This window comes from Anarhichas minor, unplaced genomic scaffold (assembly GCF_050575085.1).
Source record: "Anarhichas minor isolate MPS153535 unplaced genomic scaffold, ASM5057508v1 ptg000052l, whole genome shotgun sequence".
NCBI lineage: Eukaryota > Metazoa > Chordata > Actinopteri > Perciformes > Anarhichadidae > Anarhichas > Anarhichas minor.
This window is the reverse complement of record NW_027466498.1, coordinates 2,567,148-2,581,584: the sequence shown is the minus strand read 5'-3', so window position 1 is coordinate 2,581,584 and position 14,437 is coordinate 2,567,148. Positions and strand designations below refer to the sequence as shown.

General features: G+C 42.5%; 1 protein-coding gene and 1 long non-coding RNA gene across 2 annotated transcripts in view; one reads left to right on the top strand and one right to left on the bottom strand.

Annotated features, from left to right (window-relative positions):
* Positions 1–13,803, bottom strand: part of LOC142931525 (kinase suppressor of Ras 1-like) — a 44,431-nt gene extending 30,628 nt beyond the window's left edge. The window contains exon 1 of the mRNA XM_076075486.1: positions 13,359–13,803. Within this exon, the coding sequence (XP_075931601.1) occupies positions 13,359–13,520 (162 nt within the window). The 5' untranslated portion in view covers positions 13,521–13,803. The remainder of the gene's footprint in view (positions 1–13,358) is intronic.
* Positions 9,295–10,068, top strand: LOC142931528 (uncharacterized). The gene is made up of 2 exons (XR_012947362.1): positions 9,295–9,423; positions 9,536–10,068. It is a non-coding gene; the product is annotated as an uncharacterized LOC142931528 (long non-coding RNA).
* Positions 13,804–14,437: the final 634 nt, after the last annotated feature.

Below are 14,437 nucleotides of genomic sequence, written 5' to 3'. Positions count from 1 at the left end.
AGAGGCCCCCATGAGGAAGTCCACTTTAGAGCTTTCCTTTACTGAGTGGAAGTGATCTCAGGTTCAGGTTTAGTTTGTACATTTGACACCAATGAAATTCATTATTCCTTAGTGCAAAAGCAATAAGGATGAAAATTATGTATAAAAGTATAACATTTAAATCAGATTAAACATTTTATTCAAATAATTCTCATAGCTTGAAAGCAAAAGTGATTCAAAGAATGAAGTGATTCTTTTTTGGTTGAGGGTGAGCACAGCCTTGTATCTCTAAATGCATGACATGTAGAGAGATGAAGGGATCTTGGTGCCAGTAGAACACACTGTGCAGTACCTGAGAGGATGAGTCTTATGCAGGCAGCTCTCTGCATCTCTTCATGCCTCTTCATGCATTTAACTGAACTTTTGACTGAAGTCATGTAAATATTGTGGCAACACGTCTGATCCCAGATCTGCCCCCTAGGGGCATCGCTACCCTCTTCCAAAGTAAAAAATGACAGGAACGCACATGCAAAATGTGAAAGCAGGGACATGTACTTACCGATAATTACATGAAAAAATATGCAAACAACAAACTGAATGGTATAGTATATATTCATATTGTACAAGAAAGATTGTAAACGGAAACGTGCTGCTACAAAATACTGTTCATGCAACGTTCACATGGTAAATACGTATTCCATGCTGGTGGCCCACAGAAGCAGTGTTGGCCTGAGGAGGCCCAGATGCTTCCTCGTGTCAGATGGTGAAATGGGTCAGAACCCCCTCCCACCAAACCATTCAAACATCCCTTTTGGGGGTGTGGTGGGGCGGCTGTTTCTGTCACTATCCCAAACCGACAGTCCAACATTCACACCCACTTCACACCGCGATTGGTCAGCAGAGGAGAGAAAGAAGCCAGGGTTTCACCCAGTCTTTCCATCTCCTCTTTCGTTCTTGGCAGACCTATTTCTGTCACTTAATACATGAACAACCGAGGGCGACAGTACAAAAGTCATCCGGGAGAGACATGAGCCGGTATCCCCGCATTTAAATGATATTGTGTCTCCAGTCTCTCTATCGCTGTGGTTTCTGATGAGGTGCACCAGATCAGAACTGAGCTGTGTCCACACTTGACACTTTAATGTGACCTGCCTAATCGGATAGTGGTCAGATTTATTTTGTGGTCAAAGGAGCAGCTATAAAATGGTGGATAGTTTCATTTCATTTCCTTTACATTTTTATTTTTAAAATTAAGTTTGCTGCTTACTCCTCCTCCCTGCAGTAGTAGTAGATCTGGTTTTATTGAAGAAAAGCTCTGACCAAAGCTCCACTAACTTGGAGATAAACACATTTTCCTATTCTTCATTTTGAAAGGCCCCATTGGTTTGTCATTTAAAAGCTTTTATTCTGAAGCAGCACAATCAGCATCATCAGTAACTTAACAGGACTGAGAGCAGGTCTCAGCTGGGCTCAGCTCTCCTCAGAGGAACTCCTGTGTGGGAGGAAGTTGATGGAGATTGATAAATGGATTGAGTCCACATGCTGTCCACACTCACTGAGATGTGAAGTCAATGTGAGCCAGGCCAACTCACAATGTGGTCTGGCTGATCGGATCCTAAAGCGAGGAGAGATCTGATCTTGGAGTGTACTGACTTGTCAGTTAATGCGTCCTGGTATGATCGGATGACAAAAGTCACAATGAAAAGACAAGTGTATCCTCGGCTTCTCACGCCACCTTCTGCTGTGGCCGTTCAATGCAAGGAATGCAAAGTCACAATTACTGAACAATTAGTCGATTAATCAATCAACAAATAATTCATCAGCAACTATTTTGATAACCAAATAATTGTTTAGTCATTTTTAATGCCAAACATTTGCTGGTTCCACCTTCTCAAATGTGACCATTTGCTGCTTTGGAAGGTCACCAGTCAGAGACAGGACGAATCTTGGTGGTGAAAGTGACAGAGCAGCACTACCACCAATGAGGTGCCCTTGAGCAAGCCCCCCCAGTGGAGTGGCTCAGTGGCCAACAGGTCACACTGTGGTTGTGAACAAGGTCTTCCTGAAACTGCTCCCAGAGAAACCTCCCTGGATAAGTGAAGGTTAACAAAAGTATGATCTCATGAGGTCAGATCATTACATTTCGTTCCGTCTTGCGTAAAAGGGAAAACTCTGGCCTTATGGCGGTGCTAGAGGAAAAGTCATGGGGTCAAAAAAAAACTCTCCAGGGGATCATAAATATGTGTGGATTGACATCATTGCGTACCACCACAAGCAGTACAAACGCAACTGGTCCATGTATATATTCATTTGATTGATATAAACTGATACTCAGTCACACACATTTATAGACACTGACAAATAAAGTCTACGCAGACGTGGTCAACAGAAACCCACAGCGACCGGTGCCACCTATTATAAAATGATTTTGCTCAGTGACCAAACATTCCTGCAGAGTGACTCACAGTTCACTGAGTGACTTGTGTTGCTGGTCAGGACACAGAGGGCTGACTAGGACACACTTCACTGGCTCCATCAGGGAAACCAACACCACCGACACACAAACTATACTGCTCTTCACTGTACCAATATCTGAGAGCACCAAACAAAGTACACAATGTAAAGGGCTGGTGTGAAGCATTTAGCAGCATCTAGTGGTGAGGTTGCAGATTGTAACCAAGGGAAACTTCTCCCGTTTGCCAAGCGTGTAGGAGAACTATGGTAGATTCTAAACATTCTATTCGAACAAAGACAATGATTCTTAGCTTCAGGTAAATTATACACTAATCAAAAACATGCCTATTAATATCATATCCCATTTCTGCCAATATATACTGCTAAATGCTGCACACTGGACCTTTATGGCTGTATTATAACCGTGGATATGTTGAGTTCAGTGGTAGAACGTTACTCCCACTACACAGCAGGCAGTGAGCAACACAGGATGCGTTCAGGCACAGTATTGAGTGTAGTTCAGACTTGTTTCAGCCAATGAAAATGCAGTTTTAAATTTGGACTTTGGCCTAGTAACTATGTATACACTAAATAACCAATAAATGTCAGGTTTTTACATGACATGCAGACCTCACTCTCTTTCTCGTACTACCTCTTACTGTGTACTAATAACAGTGTCCCTCCAAATCGACAGGTGGGGACAAGCACAAACTGTAATGAAGTACTCCTTTATTTGGGGTATTTGCATTATACTCCATTGCACTGAATCTGACAAAGAAATAGTAGTTACCGGTTACTTTGCAGATTTTACATAGGGCTGGCAATATGGCCAAAAACTTCGATCCCGATACAAGTCATTTCATATTTTGATATATCCTGATATAGCATGTTTTCTGGTAGTTCAAGAAATAACCACATAAAGTCTATACTTGTATACTTCTGAGTGAATTAAATACTGTACTTGACAAATGGAAAGTAATAAGTATGTTCTCCTGTAATTAAGAACTTAACTGCAAAATTAACAGAGAAAGTTAACAGAAACAAAAGCTATAAACTGTCAATGTTTACATGCACACCAATACAGATCAGATTAAGTTTGATCATATTTTTTTATGAGAAATTTGAGTTAGTATGTGCTTGTTATAGACAACATTATTGTGTCACACGATATGTCGATATATCATTTCTAGTGCTGGGCAACGTTTACAATTTTTAATCGCGATTAATCGCATGATTTATTTGCGATTAATCCCATTGTTATGCGCAAAATTCAATAATGAATTCAAAAGTAGTGTATTGCGCACTTTTATTTTAAAAGTACTGCTATATGAACAAAAGTGCAATAACATTTGGTTTGCAAACACTTAAACTAATAAGGTTCTTGTTAACAGCAGTATTCCCTTTACACAGTAGCAGTTATAATACAGTTATAATGATTCTGATAATAGATATTCAGTGCTCACAACTTTATCTTCATGTGTGTAAGAGATGCAATTTGAAATATACACCTTGAAAACTGCAAACCTATCTATTTCATGTTTGTTAAATTCTCAGTAGCGATAACTAAAGGATATGCTTATTATACATATTCCAAACAAAAACACTTTAAAAACTAAAAACTAAAAAAATAAATCATTGCTTTTTTGGTATTTTGGTCAGACACATATGCAACACTGATTACCGTAATATGTGTGGTATTTGTTATAAATGTACGTTGGTACATAGAGGGTGATAAGAGGCTGTACATGGAGGGACTTAGGACCCAGGGGAATGTAGGTGAAGGAAACAGGAAGAGACGCCACACAAACAGCTGTTCACCGCTCGCTGCCGGTTCTTGTGTTAAAAATGTCCGCTTAATAATAAAAAAAAAACTGCGTTAACGCGCGATAAAATAATTGTCGGCATTAATTAATGAATGTGTTAACGCGATAACGTGCCCAGCACTAATAATTTCATAACGAAAAGATTCCATTGAAAGACCATAAATTATCATATTGAATTATTGCCCAGCCCTAATTTCACATACAAACCATAAGACCGTCTCATAAATGATAGATTAATATATATTAAACCAACCAACAGTATAAAACACAGTTAAAATGACTTCTGTAGCTGACGCTGATCGGCGTATAAACGTTGCCATGACAACACCGGAAGTTGACTTCCGCGATTTGTATTATTATTAGTTTATTTCTGCAATTATAATACATGTTATGTTTACTGTAATTTTGGGTACCTTGTGTTAAACTCATTATCGTTTTGCCCTTGTTTCACTGATGATGATAGACGAGCTTTTGTTGTTGTAACATGACCATTAACCCGGAAGTTAAACGGAGCTCAGAAAGACGACAAATGGCGGGTGAAACCAGCGAACCTTTTCTTTCCCGTCATGTTATTCTCCTGCTGGTCTACCAGGCGAACACGGTAAAGCTTATTAAGTTAACTGATTAAAGTACTGTTTACTTGTTGTAGGTGATGAGAGACAGAGTATTTGTTTCTTTGTTGTTTGTACATGAAGCTATTTTGTGTCTTCTAGTTTTCACGGTGTTCCATGAGAGGAAAATAATAAACGTGAACATCAGTAAGAAGCGTGGACTCTTTTATGACCAGTGTGGCTACAGTGAAAACGTAGCCTAATTCCATCCTACCGAGGTGCTCCATTCCCTGCAGTGAACCAGCGTGCAGTTCGGCTTCATCTACTACAGCGGACTACAGTGGACTACAGGTCTCAGTGTGCAGTTCTGCTTCCTCTCCTGCAGCGGACTACAGGTCTCAGAGTGCAGTTCTGCTTCATCTCCTGCAGCGGACTACAGCGGACTACAGGTCTCAGTGTGCAGTTCTGCTTCATCTACTACAGCGGACTACAGCGTACTACAGGTCTCAGTGTGCAGTTCTGCATCTCCTGTAGCGGACTACAGGTTTCAGAGTGCATCTTCAGGTCAGACTGTGCAATACATAAATTCCACCTCTGGTAATTGATGGACAGTTCGACTACAAAGTTATTAAGAGATTGATCATTGTAATGAGAATGTACAGGTGCTCAGGACTGTAGAGAAAAGAGTGATACAAAACGTAACCGTCCTTATATTAACTGTCATTCTTACTCAGGCAATGCTGTTAAGTTGATAATTGTTGCTCCTGTAAAGTTACAAAATGTCAGTTAATAGTGATTTGTTAGCCGAGCAGGTTGATTTCCTGTCAGAAGAGCAAGAATCAGCTCAAAGAGATAAGAAGTTCAAGTCAGCATATGAGAAATGGATAATCCATGTTAGGGATGTCCGTAATAAATTAAAACACAAGTGCCCTGAGAGTGTCTTGTATGACATGATGGATGTGGTTGAGAAGCTTGAGTCTGAATTGAAGCAGTTATACGACAACACACGACTCCAAACAGTACCAAGCCAAGAAATTCGGAGAAAAATTGATGCATGCTCAGCTGTATCAGCAGATTTATTGGGACTAATGAAAGTACGCATGATCGAAGAAGGAGAAGAATTTGATCCTGAGGTGGAAAAATCAAGGTTACGGATGCTGCTCGACAGTGAACACGCTAGGTCCATATATGGGTCCACAGCTTCCAGAGTTACTGTACTCAGCCACCGTTCCAATCATCTCTCAGAGTCACCAAGTATTTCGGCTAAGAGAACAGATACAGCTGCACAGTTGGCTCCAAAAAGAGCTGAAATTGAAATGGAAGCTGTCATTGAAGCACAACGTCAGCAACTGAAAAGGCTTGAAAATCAAAGAGACATTGAGGTCATTGAAGCAAAGCTTAGAGTGTATACTGAGGAGGAGTCAAATGAAAAAAGTGAGAAATACAGTCCTGTAGGCAGCCCTGAGTACAGTCAAGTGAACGATACAACTCCACATGCTCCCTATGCAGGATGTCAGGGAGGGCAACTTACAAAAAATGAAGCATCCTGAGTGCAGACACTACAGGAGTCAATGGCCCTCTCTCGACTTCCAGAACCTTCTGTATTCTCTGGAGGTCCACTGAACTTCACAGAATGGAGCACAAGCTTCAAGGCTCTTATAGAGAGACGATGCTCAAATCCTGCCGATAGGTTGTTCTACTTACAAAAGTACATCGGTGGGGAGGCAAGGTCAGCTCTTGAAGGCAGCTTCTACAGAAAGGACGATGAGGCCTATCAACAAGCATGGGATAGGCTGAATGCCAGATACGGTCATTCCTTTGTAGTGCAACGGGCCTTCAGAGATAAACTTAAGAAGTGGCCAAAGATAAGTGGGAAAGAGTATGTTAAGCTAAGAGAATTCAGCGATTTCCTGCAAACATGTAGCAACGCTATGCCCCATGTCAAGGGTCTCCAGGTACTGAACGACTGTGAAGAGAATCAGAAGATGTTGCTCAAACTCCCTGATTGGGTAACGTCCAGGTGGAATCGTTATGTCACGGAACAGCTGGATCAATCCAAGGACTATCCAAACTTTAGAGAGTTTGCTTTGTTCATCTCAAGGGAAGCACGCATAGCGTGCAATCCGGTATCATCGCTGCATGCGTTAAAGCCCTCTGAAGAAAAGCCATTTAGAGAAACAAACCGCTCAAAGGCAAACGCCTTTGCCACAAATGTGAAGGACTCGGATGCATCAAGTGTCATAATCGAATCCAATAATGTAGAAGAGCTCAAGCCAAATAAATGGAACTCAGTGGCTGACAACTCAAACCCAGGCAAGTGTATGTGTTGTGGAGAAAATCACTCCATACACAAATGTCAAATGCTGATGGAAATGTCTGTGGAAGAAAATAGAAGGTTCATTCACGATACTAAGCTGTGTTTTGCATGCCTGAGGAAAGGACACTACTCCAAAGACTGTAAGAACAAAGCCATTTGTGGAATATGCAAAAGGCACCATCCTACTCCACTGCATGAAGATCATCCCGCAGCAAACAAAGCTTTTCCTCAAGGTGTCCTGCAAGCTAAAGTAAATACATCCTCACTATCATGCTGCGTGGCTGGAGGTGGAGGTGGGAGCACGTCAATGATCGTTCCAGTATGGATCTCAGTACCTAACACCCCCGATTCAGAAACCCTGGTGTATGCCCTATTGGACACTCAGAGCACTCACACATTTGTTGACCAGGAGGTATGTGAAAGACTGCAGGCAGTGATGGAACCAGTAAAACTAAAGCTTTCCACTATGATGGGAAAAGATTCAATTGTGAACAGTCAGAGAGTTAGTGGACTTAAAGTCCGAGGGTTTTCCTCAGATAGCTTGATTGATTTACCGCCTGCCTATACAAGGGATTTCATTCCGCTGGAACGTACGCACATTCCGACCTGCAAAACCGCCAATAAGTGGAAACACCTTGAAGTCATAGCTCAAGAAATGCCCCCGCTAATGGATTGTGGAGTAGGACTTTTGATTGGTTATGACTGCTCCAGAGCACTGGCGCCACGAAGGGTTATCACTGGAGGCGACGATGACCCTTACGCCATTAAGACTGACCTAGGTTGGAGCATCGTAGGAAGCGCACCACAACGCCCGAACTCCATAGATGTGACTGCTCTGTGTCATCGTATATCTGTCCGGGAGCTTCCACCTGTGACGCCAGCTGCTGTTATTCGAGCGCTCAAGTCCGATTTTGCAGACACCAGAGCAGGAGAAAAAAGCATATCTCAAGAAGATATTCAGTTTCTGCAACTTTTAAAGGGAAGAATCCAGCAGAACGAGTGCGGCCACTTTGAGATGCCCCTTCCCTTCAGAGCACGTCCTCACCTCCCTGACAACAAGAAGCTTGCCCTAGTCCGGCTGAAGCACCGTAAAAGGAAACTTGACAGAGATCCTAAATTCAGGAATGACGATTTGAGATTTATGGAAGGTGTCTTCAAGGATGGCGATGCAGAGAGAGCAGACAAACCTGAGAAGATTAGGGTAGTTTTTGACTGCTCTGCAAAGTATGAAGGCACTGCCTTGAATGACCATCTGCTAACAGGACCGGATCTTACAAATGGAATGACTGGAGTGCTCTGCCGGTTCCGTAAACATCCCATTGCAGTTACGTGTGATGTGGAAAAAATGTTCCACAGGTTCCACGTTAGCAAGGAAGATCGAGATTATCTGCGGTTCCTGTGGTGGGAAAATGGAGATACCAACTCGGAACCTAGAGAGTATCGTATGAAAGTTCACCTCTTCGGAGCATCATCATCTCCAAGCTGCGCCAATAATGGCATGAAGCATCTGGCCAGCCAAAACGAGCAAGAGTTTCCATCAGCAGCTAGATTTATCAGAAAGAATTGCTATGTAGACGATGGCCTCATAAGCTTGGAATCCGTTGACATAGCAGTCAAACTGGTGAAAGAAACCCAATGTTTCTATGGCAAAGGGAAGTAGTTACAAACAATGGAACTACAGAGCTTCTGGTTTAATCAGTCAGTGATCAGTTATCTACTCTCTAGCTTAGTAAAGTAAGTTACTATTTACCCTATGGCTGTGGAGAACAGTGTTCTTTATTAATAACATTCTACTGTGTTGTGGTATAGAGTTAATAAATTGTTATTCAACTACGTTGCTAAATTTTCAGATGTTCTTTGGGTGACCTTAAAGTGCTTGGAAATTACCGTTGATTTATTTGATAAAAAAGTGTACACTGTTCAACATTACTGTCATATATTTGGATGTTAATTAATCAAAGGTAATTTGGTGGGAGTGTAGCTGACGCTGATCGGCGTATAAACGTTGCCATGACAACACCGGAAGTTGACTTCCGCGATTTGTATTATTATTATTATTAGTTTATTTCTGCAATTATAATACATGTTATGTTTACTGTAATTTTGGGTACCTTGTGTTAAACTCATTATCGTTTTGCACTTGTTTCACTGATGATGATAGACGAGCTTTTGTTGTTGTAACATGACCATTAACCCGGAAGTTAAACGGAGCTCAGAAAGACGACAAATGGCGGATGAAACCAGCGAACCTTTTCTTTCCCGTCATGTTATTCTCCTGCTGGTCTACCAGGCGAACACGGTAAAGCTTATTAAGTTAACTGATTAAAGTACTGTTTACTTGTTGTAGGTGATGAGAGACAGAGTATTTGTTTCTTTGTTGTTTGTACATGAAGCTATTTTGTGTCTTCTAGTTTTCACGGTGTTCCATGAGAGGACAATAATAAACGTGAACATCAGCAAGAAGCGTGGACTCTTTTATGACCAGTGTGGCTACAGTGAAAACGTAGCCTAATTCCATCCTACCGAGGTGCTCCATTCCCTGCAGTGAACCAGCGTGCAGTTCGGCTTCATCTACTACAGCGGACTACAGCGGACTACAGGTCTCAGTGTGCAGTTCTGCTTCCTCTCCTGCAGCGGACTACAGGTCTCAGTGTGCAGTTCTGCATCTCCTGTAGCGGACTACAGGTTTCAGAGTGCATCTTCAGGTCAGACTGTGCAATACATAAATTCCACCTCTGGTAATTGATGGACAGTTCCACTACAAAGTTATTAAGAGATTGATCATTGTAATAAGAATGTACAGGTGCTCAGGACTGTAGAGAAAAGAGTGATACAAAACGTAAGTATTTGTTTCTTTGTTGTTTGTACATGAAGCTATTTTGTATCTTCTAGTTTTCACGGTGTTCCATGAGAGGACAATAATAAACGTGAACATCAGTAAGAAGCGTGGACTCTTTTATGACCAGTCTGGATACAAGTTCCACCTCCACCACTAACAACAATAAAATGCTGCTCACATAATCAATCAATAATAATGATCCAGGATTATAATAAAGATTATAGCACAGTAAAAAAAAAAAATGTATACTTAAATATAATTTGCCAACTGGATTTCACGAAAACAAATACTTCGGTACCAAGTCAACGCCAAAATGACAATGACAACAATCTGCATGCCACTCAGAAGCCTGTAATGCATGAAGTGTCCTATTCATGCAAAACAACACATGAAGTGGTGCAACTAAACAATACCACTATGGTGGACACGGGCTATTACAGCAGAGAAGACGCCAAGCAGACAGACTGAGGTTTGCAAGGTGACAACGGAGGAGAGCAACTGATTTTAAAAGATCCAACTATTTAGATGGGAACTACATTACATCATATGGTGTATTTAACAAAGGACCACACACAATCAAAGGGACAATACACTCTGTGACTAAAGATTTCAAGCCCTCTTTGGAGTAAACGTATGCAAATACAACCACTTCAATTCACTGCTGACTTAGAGTTTTGTCTTACCTCAGCGTCCTACATGTGATCCTGTGAGGTTGGTAGAAGCCGAGCTGCTCCCATGCAGGCTGACTGTCTGCTGCTCTGAGCCCACCTGTCGCCTACTCCTCAACAGTGTCAGGAACAAACTAAGTGAACCTGAAGCAGAGCTCTAACCCTGCCTCCACTGTTTGTGTTCACTATTGTTTACAAGGCGCCGAGCTGTGTGTGTGTGTGTGTAGATCAGACATGCGTATGCTCTTGTGTGTGTTGGTATGTGCAGAGGCTGGTTTGGGTGTGTATATAAATAGCACACTGGGGAGGGACAGAGGCTTGCAGAGCAGCTGACTCAACACATTCTCGTTTGGGTGAGTGCTCATCACAAAGAGCAGTATGGCCGGTGCTATTCAAAACACTGCAGGACTCTGTCAGACCAACCCTTTGCAGCACACAACTGCCAGACCTCACTTGTAGTGACTAATACTTACTAGTAGCAGCAATTTGAAAGATGCATTCAAATTGCGTGGGAAATCAACAATCTAAAAAATACCATCTAAAAAGCTTTCAAATTGTCTGCTGGATACCACTAGGACTCAGTTCAATCAAATTGTGTCTTGGAGTATGGACAGCATTCAAACCGGAAAAGTTGCAAAATGCACTATCGTCTATGATGTCAAAACGCAGGAACAAGCTGGAAATAACTAACTTCTTTTGTTAAAAGGTGCAACAATTGACTGAATAAGCTAAAAACACACAGCCCTGACATGTTTCCACCTTATGGAGGTGTCTATGGGTGGGGCAGTTTAAGAGGTCAATAAAAGGACAGGAAACGGTAAAAAAAGAGAACTGTCACAGCTCTGAAGCACAGTCCATCATCGATGGTAAACACCTCCTCTGCTCGTTTATATGCAGCGTGAGCCCCAGCACAGCAACACACTTTTCTCCCACTGTCTTCTTCCACATTTGAATTTCTTGACAAACAGGACCTGCTCAGAATGCGTGGGAGGGAACCACAGCTAAATGTAGCCTCCTGCCAGACATGTACACAACTAGGGCTCAGGGCCCAACCTGAGTGAGTGACAGCAGCCACTCCTCAGCTACACCACACACCGATGTGATACTTCACATGCATCAAGAAAAATCAGATCAAAAAATTCAATGAACCATCAGTGTTGTCAACACTGCTGCAGGACCTTTTGGACAACATTAAACGTTTAACACATGATGAATGTGATTAAAATAGTACCACCACCCTGATACAGACTGAAAGAAAGACTTGAACCAAACAAACCAGACAGTAACCTAGAAGAGCAATGTATGGACTTACCAATGACTAACATCATGAAATGTCTTTGAACAGCGTCACATGTACAGTTTGTCGTTTATTTTGCAGTGGTTGATATTCTCAAGAGGACGGGTCTTATGTAACACAAGCCCAACTCTGTCTCCTAAAAATTATCTTAATATTGTACTAAATGCTTTTCCCAATCACATAGTAGTGACAAACTGCCTGGACTATGTTCAGAGGGGACTTCTATTCAGTTAAAGGGTTACATTTATCTACCACACCAGATTGATTTAGTAGAAGAAGAAGCCTAATTATTAACAGTTTTACACATGTGTTTTATAATGGTGGCCTGTGTTTAAAATGCTTTTTTGCTAAAATACATCTGTGAGTCGCTAAGTTCAATAAAGGTTTGAAAGTCTTTTCAGGTCATTCCATCGTCTACCTTCAGGTGAAAGACTACGCAGTAATAAGACTATAGATGTAGCTTCCACAGCACCACTTATCCTGAAGCATCCCACATCTGAGTGCTTCACCGGTTGTCACGCACATGCACTTTAACTTGTCACTTGAAGGGCATGAGCGATCTGGTTGATCCATTGCATTCATTGTATGGTTACTGTATTGTATTCGTGGCAGTGTGTTTTCACTGCTAATCACCTGCGGTTGATATGGCAGTGAAGTAAGGAATCTTGAATCAGGGTCCTCAGTGTGTGTTTGCCTAATGCACGTTTTAGGCCGTGCTGGCCACTTGGGTATACTGCTTTGGGGGAGTGTTTTAAGGTGGAGAGCAAAAAATATGTCTCTGAATGGCTGCAACACAGAAGACTTTTTACCATGTCATTGTAGGAAAAGCATGCATTAGGCCTACCAATGACATTAACAATGGCTCTGCTCTATTCAAGTGTCCCACTAAGCCCTGATGGTGTGACAATAACACCATCACCCTGAAGCAGCGGAATGGAACCCAGCCATTATGCATTGTATGAATTAAGCTACACCTCTGCTTGTCCTACTGTGACAGGTCAACATGTGAAACAGGCCTATAGGTTTTTACACACTTGTTAGGCAGCTAACAATACAGCTAGTCACCTCAAACGTCCACTTTTCAACTAGACAGAACTACATTCTAAACGTGTGACGCTATTTAACGGTGCACAGTGTTAACACTCGCAGCAACGAATGGAACGTCTCACTTTTTCTATCACTAGTTTTAGTAGCAACCAAAACATAAAGATATCGTTCAAATGTGACCGCGGGAGCACACAGTGGCCGTGTCACAGAGTCACCGAGTCACAGAGTCGGATGGGGACAGAATAAAGCGTAGCACCTGTTCCCACCTCTCCGTCCCTGGAACAAGCCAGAAGCTGGCCCACTCTGCACACATTGCAGCGGGCCTGCACAGAAGGCGCTGGAGGCTCGAGCACGAGCAGCGTATTTCCTCTAGCGCAAGTTACCTCCGAAGTGCGGATCTCCCGCTGTGTGGGGTCTTTGGATGCAGCGCACGCGGTCCTGTGAGCCCGCAGACTGGAGATGGAGGTGTCCTCCAGGTTCAGGATCAGTTGGCACGGCTGCAGAGCGTCCGTCCCGCTGTGGACCATGCTGTCTCTTCTGTCCATTCCTCCTCTCAGGCGGCGTGTCGCACGAACAGCGACCTGAAGACGTGTCGCACGCTGACGCTTAAACAAAGCATCTCTTCAAACACGTTTCCGCATTTTCAGTGAACATCGAGGGTAGAAGTTACAGGGGAACACCACGGAAACGAACAACACCGGTGTGTTATTCCCATGGCCGAGAGAAGTTCCATCAATGTTTAAAAACATGAGCTGAAACAAACAGAGAAGAAGTCTCCAACCGGTGATGTCATCACGTGCACAGTGTGGATCTGCTCCAGAGACAATGCATGGGACAGCAGAAGGGCTTCATTTGACTGTAGTCTCGTCAGTTCTGGTGCCATCAGTGTCACCTCGAAATCTTTCCCAGCTCATCGTCTATGGAGCCGTTCCATACTTTATACTTGATGACATCACACATGTGAGTTTTAGCACTCTAGATTTTGGATTTGCTAGAGAGTTGTTCACTCATGTTATTGGTCATAGACCATATGAATAACATGTATGAATTGTGTTCAGACAAAGTGCTTTACAGAGAGATGAAAAGGCATCTGGCTACAGCGTGACCTGTTCTGTGGTGTCCTGTATCATAGGGTAATTCACTTGTAGTGCAAGCCTAGACGTTTTCAGTGTATGTTTTGTAAACCTTCTAGTTAAACAACATAGAAGTGTTTCACAGTGATAGGCCTTGTTTTTAGAGGAACGAGTGATGAGTTAGAACACACTGCCATCTGCTGCCAGAGTCGGTCACTGAGGAGGTGAAATAAAGGCCTGTTAGTCAGCCAGCATACCAGGGGTCAGACCCTCTCACTGAGGGGGGGTCAGTGAAGTATCACATGAGTCTCACTCACCGACCAAGACTTTTCTTCCTAAAACCCACTCCTGCAGTTTTCCCGAGGACTCAGACATTCACCAATGTTTTC